The sequence below is a fragment of the Bubalus bubalis genome, chromosome 8, assembly GCF_019923935.1.
Source record: "Bubalus bubalis isolate 160015118507 breed Murrah chromosome 8, NDDB_SH_1, whole genome shotgun sequence".
Lineage (NCBI taxonomy): Eukaryota > Metazoa > Chordata > Mammalia > Artiodactyla > Bovidae > Bubalus > Bubalus bubalis.
In genome coordinates, this window is record NC_059164.1 from 10,550,005 (window position 1) to 10,563,570 (window position 13,566).

The 13,566-nt window shown below is 41.1% G+C and overlaps 1 protein-coding gene across 1 annotated transcript in view; it reads right to left on the reverse strand.

The window, feature by feature from the left end:
* The window catches only part of CALCR (calcitonin receptor), a 108,869-nt gene extending 101,212 nt beyond the window's left edge, over positions 1 to 7,657 (reverse strand). The window contains exons 1-2 of the mRNA XM_006078318.4: positions 7,577 to 7,657; positions 7,162 to 7,391 (exon numbers count right to left, since the gene is read on the reverse strand). Coding sequence (XP_006078380.4) covers positions 7,162 to 7,191 — 30 coding nt within the window. The 5' untranslated portion in view covers positions 7,192 to 7,391; positions 7,577 to 7,657. The remainder of the gene's footprint in view (positions 1 to 7,161; positions 7,392 to 7,576) is intronic.
* Positions 7,658 to 13,566: the final 5,909 nt, after the last annotated feature.

Consider the following 13,566-nt stretch of genomic DNA (forward strand, 5'->3'; position numbering starts at 1 on the left):
AGGACTTCAGTGAATTATAGCTGCTTCGTAATTATTTTATTTATATTCCTAACGTGTTAAAGGTATTAACTTGCTGATGATCAGTTATTCAAATAGTTGAGAATTAATTGCTCCCAGGATGCCAGTCCATATTGGTAACATGAGAGAGGTCAGTTCTATTTTTTTTCTTTTCTACAGAAAATAAATACTACTTAAGTAGCTTCTGCCTAGTGCAAGAAGCATGGGAGAAGTAGAAGAATCCACTTTGTGATTAAGAAAGTGTAAAGAGGCCGGTGGGAAATGCTTCTGCATGCCTAAACAAAATGCTATGCTCTGAATAGGTAAGTTCTGTTTTAAATGCTCAATGAAGAGAACAGAGTTGGCTCTTCCAATCAACACCAACTCAATCCAGAAAAAAGAGTGTGGGTGTAAGAAGCTTTGAGATGTGAATGGGTTATTGATTTGAGAGACAAGGGGCTAAAATCTGTAGCAATATTGAGCTGATACCATAAAGGTGGGAAAACTTAAGCCTCAATGTAACAAAAATAATTACAGGGAAAAAAAAAGCATGGTCATGTTTAGGTAAATTTAACCCATTTCACGAAGAGAAGAGATGGTCTCTTGTGTGTGCTGGATATGGGATAAATATGTGAATGTCCTTTTTAATATAGTAGGGAAATTAAAAAAAAAAACCCAGATATTCCACAACAGAAAACGGAGAATAAAATGTCATTAAACAAATATAAAATGGTATACTTTGTGATCCAAAATCGGCATCTTTCACTTGTATAATTCACCTGTGCAGCTTCTAAGTACACACATATGCTGGGAGACATTTGGGTGCTGAAAGGGGATATTTCTAGATTGCAATCTTTGCAGGGAGGGGAGTTATAAAACTCATATTTTCCCCCAATACACTGTTATATCAAGAGATTAAGAGTTTATTTCAATGAATGAATGACAAAAGGGAAGAATACTTTATATACACAGAGGCACACACACACAGGTGTGCATGCATGCTACCCCTGGAAGCCCCAAGGAAAGAGATATCACAGGGTGTGATATTATATCTTGCTTGAGAGCAGGGGAATTGACCACTGGAAAGACTTAAAAAAGAAGCAGTATTTAAGTTAAACTATAGGGAATTGTAAGATTTCAAAAAGGGGAGATAGAGTAAGGAGTATATATCAAACTGATTGAAATTGTTGTGTACACTCAATGTTTGCTTTTCCTCACTTCTCTTAGTTAAATCCAGTTGCAATCTCTCAATCCTTATCCCATTTGACTTACTCGCAACATTGAGTCCAGGTGCCTGCCCACTTTATCCTCTCTGGCTTCCCTAATACGATATTTTCTTGTGTTTCTTCCTTTCATCTAACCTTTCATCTCTATTGCAGGCTCATTTTCCACTGACCCTTAAAAAATAGGCTTTCTCAAATAGATGTTCTTACTTTTGTGCTTGCTTTTGTCCCTTCATTTTTGACTCTTTTTTTTTTTAACTTCTCTATAGGCCATATCCTCCATTCCTACACCATCAGCTGAAACAGCTATATGATTGTCTCCCAAACCTGTACCTTTAGTACAGAATTCTCTCTTGAAACACATTTCTATATCTACTTCTAGTGGACATTGCCACGTGGATAAGCCAAACGCATCACATTTCTAATTAAATTCTTTATCTGCCTTTCCCAAAATATTACTTGTCCTATGTGAAGGACATCCATCTCTCCTGTAATCTCTATAATCTCCTATAATCTGAAAGAAACTTGAAATTGATCACACAATGGTTCCTTTCCCTCACTTTTCCTAGTTCACATTTCTATCATTCATCAACTACCCTTGCAGACTCCTGTAAGCTCCTGTTTTTGTTTTGTTTGTTTTTTCCTTTTTCTTTTCTATCTCCACCAAGGTGACTCGAATTGCTTCTCTCTGTTACTGCAGAAGGTATTTTGATTAGTCCTGGCAAGGTCGGCAGGGTCACAAGAAGCTTCCATGCCGCTGTGCTAACTAACGGGTTTGCATTTCGTCATGAGGACAATGGGGATCCTTGAAAGAGCTAAAAGCGGACATTTAAATAATCAGATCTGCCTTTTTGGCACATCAGTCTGGCTGAAAGATAGGAAGAGTATTAGAATGGATACAAATTAAGAGGGTGGCAGATTCCGTACTGCTCTAATACCGAGTTAGCTCGGCAAGACTAGATCTTGTCGGAGCTGTAGGTGTTTCTCCCCCGACCTCGGGCCTTCGACTCCGTGTCCTGCATCGCAGGATACTTTCTGGGTGCCTCCGGATACCTGTGGCTTCTCGCAAATCACAGTGTTGGCTCAAGCCTCCGGGGCTTTTTATGGTCTGGTGTCCTGCCTATAACACAGCTCATCTCTTCCCCTGCTTATCTGGCTCATTGTTTTGTCACTTAAATGCTGAATCATGTCCCCGTTTAGGGTCACCTCCCTCGGAACGCTTCCACGGTGTCCAGCTTGGGGTTGTTCCTCCCTGGGCAGCGCTCACTGGCGTTTCTCTCTCGGAGTACTTATCCCACGGGTCCGTGATTGTCTGTTGGGTTGTCTGACTCTTCCAGTCCCCCGTGAAGCCGGGAAGTGTAATTTGTCACAATATGCCCAGACTAGGATGGCAATGAACATTTAGTAAACATTTATTGAGTTTTTAAATGTGGACAAAGCTATGAGAATGGTAATTTGTTAGACGTGTTACTGGGGAATGTTGAATAGTTCTGAAGGACAGGGGAAGGTGATATTTGAAATGCCAAATTCTGAACTACCACACAAATAAAAGGCAAGAATTGGGGATGGGGTTTCAGGAAAAAAACTAAAACTAGAGTAAAGCAGCTCTGCAAATAAACCATTAATGTAAAGGGGCCCCCTCCTACCCATACCCCAATTCTGAAGCAATAAAATATCAATTCAAAGTGCCCGCTGAAAATTTTCATAAGGGCTGAAAATGACGGAGAGACTGGATTCAATTTTTGTGCCATTGGAACTGGAATTAAGAAGCTGTTGAGGTTTTCTACTTGGCTTAGATGGGAAAGATAAAATGAGATCACATCGTGAAAGCTCTTCCATGCTAGGCTGGAGTGGTTCTAAGTCTTAGGCTCCCAGGGCAAGCAGTGAATAATTACGAATACAGGGTGACAAAATGGGAGCGTAGAAAACAAGTCTGACCGTGTGTGTAACACTGAATGCGTTACAGAGAGACTAAACGTGGCTGAATATTAGGGGGACATTTAAGTATTTTGTTAAAGGTAATAAAGCTTAAATGAGAGGGGTGGCAGTGAAACTGCGCAGAAGAAAAATGCAGCCTCCATGAGAAAAATCTGGAGTAGCCTTGAGAGTTGATAAGACAGAAGCAAGATACACATTTGCAAACAGAAATTTTAATGAAATAGAATGGTTAAATACTGATTACAAAAGCAGAAAATATTTCATGAAGCCAGATACTTTATTTCTTTGAGAAATAGCTCCTTGGGTTTAGAGTATTTGTATTATTCCTCTACAGAGAATACCAATTCATATGCTACTTTTAATAAAGAGAGGTTTTTCATTTGAACAAAGACATAATCTTATACTTCAGGTACCCAGAGAAACCCTGGGGTATCCTGCAGTGCAGGTCAAGGGCATGGAGCCGAAGGCACAGTGGGAGAAGTGCAGTCAGCTTCCATGAGCAATGGTCTTGCAGAGCCGGCTGGTTGGCTGGGTATTAGACACCTTTAACTGCACTCCTTGATCCACGCTTCTGACCATAAAAGTTTTTTTTCTTTTGAGGAAAAAAAAAAAGCACTAAACTGCATTCCAAACAGACAACACCCTTTTTGGAAAAACAATTCAGGAAAACTGCACTTGCAAATATTGAGAAATAGATTCTGATGACATTTTCTATCAATTCTTCCCCTCTCAATTCTTCATTGCTAAAATAAACATATGAAAACTTAACACCTTTCCATATTACTAGTTTTATACATTCATAAAGTGAAACCAGAAACATAAATTAATATTATTTTCTGTGTTTTGATAGAATTGAAAACAAGTTAATACCATGGTGACAACACAAAATATTGTCACTTGGTTTGTAATACTCATTTGTAATTTGTTTTGTAATACTTATTTTATAGACCTCTATAAGGTCATATCAATATTGAAAAGCACAGAGTGATCACATAAAATAATGCTTTTAATTATAATTAAAGTTGAATAAAATCTCATACCTGAGTGGAATATTACTTATGTATTGGTCATTCTCTATTGACCTTGAGGACAGGTCCTTATTTGTCGAGGTACCTTCAGGCTTAATGGAATGCTTGGCATATCATAAATAATCACAAATACTTTTTAAATAAATGACATTTAAAAAACATAGCACTTACATAGAACCTACTATGTACCAGGCACCTACTCAAAGTGATTTACAACATTAATTCATTTAATTCTCATTAGAAAAACCTGATTTCATGAAGAGAATTAAGATACGCAAAGGTTATATAATTTGCCGCAAACCATACAGATTCTTCTAGAAGATGGTAGAGTCAGGCATGAAACTCAAGGAGAGCCCTGTCAGAATCTGTGTTCTTAATACTGCTTTGTGAAAAATGCTGTCTTTAAATTAAATAGATGTACATATATAAATATATGTATTAACTATATTTCATAACAGCACTGAACTTAGAAGAAGACCAGGGTTCAAACACATATTAGATTTATTCAGTTTGTGGCTTTGAACAAGTTCATTAACCTAATGGGTTAATTTCCTTATAGGTAAAATCAAAAGAAAACCTGGTACCTCACAAGGCTATTGTAAGCTTTAAAGAAAATAATTTATGTGAAAATACTAGACTGTAGTCGGCACCCGGGTTATGCTATTTGGTGTGCCGAGAAACGTGGTACTATTTTCTTCTTTTCTGCCTTCAAAAGGGTACATATTTGCATATTACACATCATATAGATCTTAGTAAAAACGAGATCAAATTCTGTATTTGGTAAAACATTGTTTCCAGTAGCTCTTAAAGCTAGAATTAATTTATTAAACCATTTTCTGGACAGTCAGATAAGCTTCAGACTCAATAGCTTGTTTTTTAGAAAAAAAAGAACATATTTTTTTTTACCAGAAACCATTATGGTTTAAACATCTATGATCAATGGTGGAGAAAATATATATTACTTCTATTTTGGATATCAGGTTATAAATATTAAAAATAAAATTAGACCCACAATAGAGCATATGGCATTTATGTTCCAAGACTCTCCTACATAACCCGACTCGACCAAACCCGACGGGAACCACCTCAGTCAGTGGTTCCCAACCATGGCTGCACATACAATCACGTTAAAGAAGCCATCACAATGTAAACCCCCTCATCAGATAATCTGATTTAATTGGTTTGAGGTAGGGTCTGGGCATCCTTTTTTTTTTTTGAAAGTTCTCCCATTGATTCTAATTTGCAGCCTGAGTTGAGAACACTGGTTTAGGTTATCATTGAACACATCACCAGTCTCTTATTTCCATTTCATTTTTACTCTAATAAAAACCAGCAGTAGATAATATTTTCATTCATGTCAACATTGAAAGAATCTGAGAAGTTCACTAAGAATAGAGTTTTCTTCAACTTCGAGCATCATGAAACAAAACAACTCTAAGATTATTTATGTGTTCTTATGAATAAGTCATAATAAGAATTTCATGTTTACCATATTGGGTATGTCGGTATGGTCAATAAATAACCTTAGAGTACTTTACAAGGATTGACTATTATTCTTGTGGCTGTAGTTTCTGAAATTAACTGTAGATTAGAGGCATGGAACCAAAGCAAATCCCGACCAATGGTTGTTTTGACTTATGTTAAAATACTGAGTAGAAATGAGTGCCCACTGAGAATACTGACTTCAACTGCAAAGCTGTTTTGCAAAGCTAATCACCTTAGACCCTCTCATAATGCCAGCATAGAAAACCAGCAGTTCTGACCTTTTAAAGCTGGGTTCCAACTGGACACAGACTAGGCTACCAACATGCTATTACAAATGATACTTTATAAATCCCACAACACTAAAGCCATTCCTACAACACTAAAACCACTAAAATCCCACAACACTAAAACCATTCCTACCATTGTCTCTAATAGTAAGTGAAGGTTGCCCAAATATATGGACCATTTGTTTTTCTATTACCATTTAAGATACACTCAAACTTAGACACTCTGCTTTCTAAAGATTAGCTTCAGAAACTACGTGGCCACACTTAGGTTTATTTTGAACATTTCACTTTCCATCACCCAATAATGCAACAAATAACCTCGAATAGATGATTTGGTTCAGGTTAACTATGGCAGTCAGGGTCTCCTGATGATCGGCGATGGAACCCTGCCTTCTAGTCTTGCATGTACTATGTAATATTAGGTTAAAGCTTTCAGATGGAAATTTTATTAGACAGTTCTGCAAAATATAGCCTGAAAAATGGGTTAAAAAGCTAACTGGATTGTTAATTTTTGACTTTGACTGGATTTCCTTGGACCACAAGGAAAATGAATGTTTCAGGAAGATAGAACTAATATGTTAGAGCTTTTCTTGAAGTCTTTCACCCGGCCTTAGAAAAAGCGTCATGAAAGAAAGAGTACCCTTTTGGAAACTATGCACACAACATATTTTTCCTAATAGGTGTGAAGAATGGCTGCTATGCATAAATGATTGTTGAAAATAATTCTCTGTTAAACATGACTTAACAAGTAACTCCATTGACCACTGGGCTCATTACCAATATCGAGAACAACCAAGACACAGCATGTAGATGCCAGTATCATCTGTTTCTTAGTTAATAAACACCTCTTAGAAAAAATCCACAAAATTCAGCCCTCATTGGGTAATTTTTCAGACTTAGGAAGCTGAAGAATGAAACTTTTAAGGGAAATTGATATTAACAGCAGAGTAAAACTCACACACAATCAGAGGACTCTTCAACATGACACCCTGAGTTTCAGCACCTTCCCAGGACAACTAGCTTTCCTTTAATCAAGAGTAAGGAGAGGCGACTGAGACTAAGCCGACCCTAATCAGACCCTCAAACATCGCAATCAAACTGCAGTTTTGGAATCAAAACCCCAGGTACCTAGTGCATCTCCACCATACCCCGGAACATCCCAGAGCTTGGAATAAATCCCTCTCATTCCAAGACCCTCCTTACCTGGAGTATTTTCTCTGAGTTGTCCTCCATGGTGGCTCAGTAAAGCCAAGGGCGTTCGCAGGTGGTGGCTCCAGAGGCTCAGGAACTCAGGCTCCAGCGGGCATCTCCTGAGCAGGAGACGGCCGGCTGCAGCTGGGTGCGGTGCGGACGGTGCGTGAGCACCTCTCCGACCCAGGAAGGTCCGAAAGCGGCGCGGCGCAGCCCACCCAGAGCCTGGGGGGCTGGCCGTCCTAGTGGAGAGAAAACTACGTTAGTCCCGAGCGCTCTCTGTCTCGTCCCTCTCCTGATTTCCTGACACTTTAATTCTGCTTTAAGTGAGAGTTTACCCCTAACCCCAGCTTGTATTATAGGCTAAGAGGCAAACTGCCTTATCCCCGTGCTTGATTCCAACCTCCCCAAAGTCCAGGAGGCTCACCTTCCCGGCGCCTTCCCTTCCAGCAGTGAGCTGGGCGCAAACTTCTCCCGACTTAAGTCTTCTCCTGCCCGCTCCCCCGCCCTACCCGGCCCGCCTCCACGTCCCCCTCCACCCCCCCGTGGAAGCAGAGGAGGTGGCAGCGGAATTGATGAGCGCCAGCCCCCTCCCTGTCCCCGAACCCTCCCGCCCCCGTCAGCCCGCTCCTGTCCCCGGAAAGGGAGGGGGAGCAGGAGAGCTCCCAACGCCTCCGCAACATCCCCCTGCCCCCCTGGTCCGCTAGTGGGGCTGGGCCAGCCGCCGCAGCCTTACTGGAGTCCCGGCGGGGGGCTCACCCCACGAGCCCCCCGGAGTGAAAGGCGGAGTAAACACGAGGAGCCTGAGAGGGACCCGAGTTAGACCTTTGGGAGGGGGCAACAGTCTGGGCTGGGGGACGGAGGTAGCTTTTGGGGAGCCTTGTCCCCCTCCCCCAGAGGATGCCAATTCCGCAGGGGCGAGTTTCCAAAAGAACCCACCCCTGGAGATCGTGCCACCCTAGCTCCTTCAGCCACTGCTCGGGGGACAGCACCACCTGGGAGCCTGCGGACAGAGGGTCCCTAGTGGGCGAGGTGGTGAAAGTGAGATGGAGGTGGGTGGGGAGACGGTGGGCTAGGCACTGGGGTTCTGAGAGGAAGCCGGGGAAGGAGCTGGGGTAAGGAGAGAGGCCGTGGGGGTCCGGAAAGTGCGGGCAGAGCATTCAGACTGGGGCAGCTGTGCAGAGCTGAAAGCGCAGGCTGGATTCGAGGAAAAAAAGCGCCCTTCATACGGGGGGCTGCTGGTGGGCACAGTGGCTTACCCGGAGTGAGGAAGTGAGGAAGACCGGGGTCTCGAGTGCCTCTCTCCCCCCACCCCCCGCCACTCCCAAAGCCTCTGATGCCAGGAAGAGCCTGGGACAACCCGATTCCAGGCTGGGCACTACTCCGGCTGGCGGGAGCGCTCTGGGAGGTGGGCAAGTTGGTTCCAAGGACGCACAGCCCTCAGCATCCTTTTGCCCACCGCTGGATAGAGCAAGGAAGCCGTGGATACTTTTTTTCCCCTCCTAACTCTGTTCAAGAGACTTTGGGCTAAGAAAGCAACATCCCGCCGTGTCCCGGGACATCGAAGTGGCCGTGGACCGTCCAAGTTACCAACATTACTGCACTCAGCAAAAGAACTAACGGCAACAGCAACCAAATAGGACGGAAGAAAGCCAGACAGCAACACAGCACACTTTCCGGGACAGTACGAGTTGCTCCCAAGCACTCAGGCGTCAGCGGTACCCTGTGAATGGGACTGCAACCTGCGCCCATCTGTTCTCTCATCCCTTCCCTGGAGAGATTACACTATAGGCAAAAGGTGCGTGTGTTTCTGTCCTAATTTGAACTCCCATTTCCCACCCTCCGGGGGGACTTCGGGCACCCCAAATTCATTTGATTGGGGGTTTTCAGGGGGAAGAGAGAGTCCAGGGACAGATTTATTAGGGGTTCATTAGGGGTAAGGCAGACCTTATTAGGGGTTTTGTTTCTCCAGGCTCCTTCTCTGCTCCATAACCCACCCCACTTCACGCTGCCACCTCCAGTCTGGTGACCCAGAGGGCTGTGTGTGACTCATCATGCATTCAAACCCTACAGCACCACCCCAGTGCAGGGGACTATCCCACAGTCCCTTCATTCTGAGGATCTAAGTGGGAATGATGTATTTACCAGTAAAGAATATGACTAGGAAAGGTAGCTGGACCACTGGGAGAGGAATCTTGCAAAGGAACACACACACACACACACACACACACACACAATAATACAAACAAGACCTGTACAAGAAATCTGAATTCTGGGTGTAGATATGAATATTCCCTCTGTGCTTTGACTTTTTCCTGGGTTCAATAGCCCCCCGCTAACCATCTGGGGCTGACCAGCCAACACCTACCTGACCATGCCCTCCTTTGACACGTCTCTTACATAACATTCATTACCCTCTGCCAGTGCAAACAAACAGAAAATTATTAAAGTTGTCTGAGTATCCCTTATGGTCAACTTCTGGGGGCCAAGCACTGAGCATTTCCCTATTGTAGCCCAAATCGTGGCAACAACATTGAATCAGGAAGAGTTTCTGCTAAGCGGAGGGTGTTGCGGTCCTCAGCATAGTGTTACCAAGCAAGCACAGGGAGATTCTTCTGTTGTAGGCTTATCCTCGGGCATCCATTATCACCGACTGGCAACTGGTATTCTGAGCAGGATGGTGCTTGGTTCTATAAAGCTACTAAAGGTGTCTAAGACCCTTAACTGTAACTTAGACAAAACAGAAGTCTAAGAATTAGTGAGAAAATGGCATGAGTGTTTTATAAAATAAGTCCAACTGTGTGTGGTATAAGCATAAGGGACCCAGATGAATTCAGGTGCTGATTGTAATTAGAGACAATATTGGAGGAAAATAAGAGAGTTCTCTGTAGGTAAATTTCAGGGAAGACGAAATAGGAGAAGTGGGATCAAAGATGAGGCTCTCTGGCCTCTCAAGAGGATAAAATTGACCGTCGGACACAGACATTTATTGAGTGCTAAAGGGAGTTGCACCTGTTAGAAGCACTTGGCGTTTACAGAGATTTAACTCTATTGCTGTCTGAACACTGTCAAAATATTTTCTAAAGTAGATACAGTGCTGTAGACCCTTGGAGGGTGGGTGTTAACCTGGGGATGGTCTGATAAGGGGACTCGGCAGTGTTTTTAGAAATACCGTGAGGCCGTTATAGGGTTCTGAAACCAATTTAGGAGGCACAAGCTACATTTAAAAAATGAAGTAGAATAGAAAATACAGAGCTCATCTCCTGTGACAGGTGTGAGCAAGAAACTTGTGTCTGTACAAAGATACAAAGTAAAGTATATTTCTTTTTCTCACAATCAAAATTATCTTAAGATACTTGTTTATAATAAGCCACACTTCAAATGGAATATTGTATATTTGCAAATAAGCTTTCAAATAAAATTAGTTAATCAAAAGGGCATTCAAGAAATAAGCATCTTAAAATGTGATAAACATTTCTGAAGTTTTCTCCGATTGCCTGTGACTTTTAAATTCTCTGTCTTTACGAGACTTTGCCCCTTTCCTTCTGTCCCCTTTCCTCTTTTTTAAAAAAAGATAGAGAGCCGAGTGACCTCTCAACCTTGTGTCTTCAGAACAAGGTTTCTCTTCCGCAAAACCAGGATTCTGGCTGTATCACTTTAATGCCATTTATGGTTTTAGACTCCACTGACTTTTCCATAAAATCATGAAATTTTTGAATTGCTGTGAGTGAAAGGAAGATTGCCTTTTATTAAAAACTAACTCTACTAAAGCTTGTTCTTGTTAAATATGATTATGTAAGGGAAGGTCACATTTTGGAGGGACTGAGAAAAGTCACGCATATAAAAATGTATGCATTTTGTTATATTTGGAAGAAAAATCACTTATCAGGATAGCTGCATTTGAGTTTATTCTTTTTTGAAAAGAAATTTAGAGAAAAGATTTCTGGCCTCTCTCAGGAACCCAATTCCTAGTTTAACACCCCAAACAACAAATTTTTCCTTACCTTGAAATACAACCCAATCCCTCGACACACAATTCACTGCATATTCAATATTACCTTATGTCATGACACACTGGCCTATCTACCCATGGGGGAACCCCAAAAATACGATATGTAGCCCTTACCCTCAAGGAACCCACAATCTATTTGAGGATGTCTGTTTCTTCCTCTTTTACGTCTCCTTCCAAATAGACAACAGCTGGTAATTATCCTTTATATAATTACCCTTCACAGCTTTATAGACCTCATCATGACAGAGAGAAGAATAATTCACCTTAATGAAAAGGAAATATTTTCTTTTTAAAACAATTTGAACTTCCACCTGATAGATCAAGCTCTCTCTCGGGTAGGGTAGTCTCCGGCTTTGATTTTCTGTGTCTTTTCCGGAAATAGGAGACAATGCACTTGTGTCTCTTCCCTCTTCATCTTTCAAAGGGTATAGCACAGTTGTGTTGCTCTGCAGACACAGTTGAGTCTCCTGGCAGAGAAAAAACAAATTTCACTTAAACTAGGAAGTGTCTTTCCAGATTGTAGTTACACAAACCTTACTTGGGTTAACTGTTAACTTTATGAATGAATAGCTCCCGTTAGGAGGAGATGGTGGGGACATACACCATTAAGTGGCAGTGGAAACTTCTTGCCCCATGTCTGCTAAAGTTGGGAAATATCCAGCTATTTCCTAGTTTCTAGTGAGAATTCTGCAGAGAAATTCAGAATCCAGGAGGAAAACTGCAGAGGCAAATGATGCATGCATATATTTATTAATTCATTTGATAAATAATGAATACTTGAGTTCAAAATGTTTATGTTCTTATGGGAGGCTAGAGCTATATAATCAACAAAATAAGAAGTTAAGTTGTTGATTCCAGGTACTGACAATACTAGGAAGATCAGAGGCAGAGCACCGACAGGCAGGCACGGGTACCTTGAGCTGCGATGTGAGCAAGACAGAGCTGGCCATGTTGAGCTCCCCGGTAAAATCCTCATACGGTGTTGCTTCAGTCCTTGTTAAATGAAAATAAGTAACACTAGGATCTGGAATATATTCTTTTTGCAATTGTGTGTGTGTGTATACATGTAAAGGACTCTCTGTGATTTAATTGTATTTAATTTGTGATCAGGAACCTGGCAAACGGGAAGTATTTGACTTGCCCTAAGTGGGACAGGGAGCAGTAATTTTTGGTATTTTGGGGCTGGTCCGTATGAAGTTAAATTAGGAGTGAACCCTAGCATGGTGCTAGACTTTTGGCTTGGATTGTCTCTGGATATGTTGACAGAGTGCTAAAATGCAAGAGAATATACAACTTCCCTCAAAACTAAAGCAAAATTTACCTTTAATATCTATGATTCTTGGTTTTATATTTTCTGATGAAAAATCAATAGCTTTATTGAATTTGCTTTAATGAACACCAATCACCTGCTGTATGCTAAGCTCTCAGTGCATTCTCATTTTAACTCTGGGAAGTGCGTATGGTTATTATTCTCATTTGTAGAGAGATGCAGATGCTGATATTTAATGGTTTGACCATGGAGCCTGGATTCTAACATAGGCAGTCTAATATGTTAGACTGGCTTATATATGCATTTGACTGGCTTAATATATATTTGACTGGCCTTAATTCAGTAACTGTTCAGCACAGATATAGATATATATTTTAAATATATATATGTATATTTTATATATTTGTAAGATCATCTTAATAGGAAATTCTGTACAGATTCACATATTTTTAAATGACAGAATTTTTTTTCCCAAAAATAATGTTTCAGCCAACTCCAAACTGAACACCTAGCCATCTGAATTAGAGTAGATTGTTGCCTTCTAGGCACAGGATATAGTCCTGTGACCCCTCTAATAGAGGGGTCAGACCATTTAAACAATTAATAATAATTCAAAGATCTGTAGCAGAACTATGTTCCACTGCCCTGGGAGCTCAGAAAAGAGGGGATTAATTCTGCCTGGGAAGAGATTTGTTTTTACTAGTTATCGTCACCCTGAAATCTAATACTCTGGCTCTAACAGACTCTGATGTGGGTGGGTGAGTGTTGCAAACACAAAGCCTATACGTGCCCCCAGAAATAGAGTTTTCCTTTCTTTAAGTTTAAATAAGAGGTGACATTTTAAATTATATGGTAAACATACATAAATAAAATCATGTTACAATAGAATATATTGTCCAGACAACTTTTCTTTGGATATTGTGTTTAGACATTTACAACAGATTCTTTCCAGTTCGTAGCTTAAGCAAAAATGTTATTTTGATGATAATTTGCATGACGGGGCACTTAAAGGATAGAAAAAAATGGAATCAGCATAAAACACTGAGAAGAGATATTTTTAAAGCAAAATAAGAATAGAGAAATAGTGGACCCTGTTGCTAAAATTGAGACTTTAAATGTATGAAAATATTTTGAT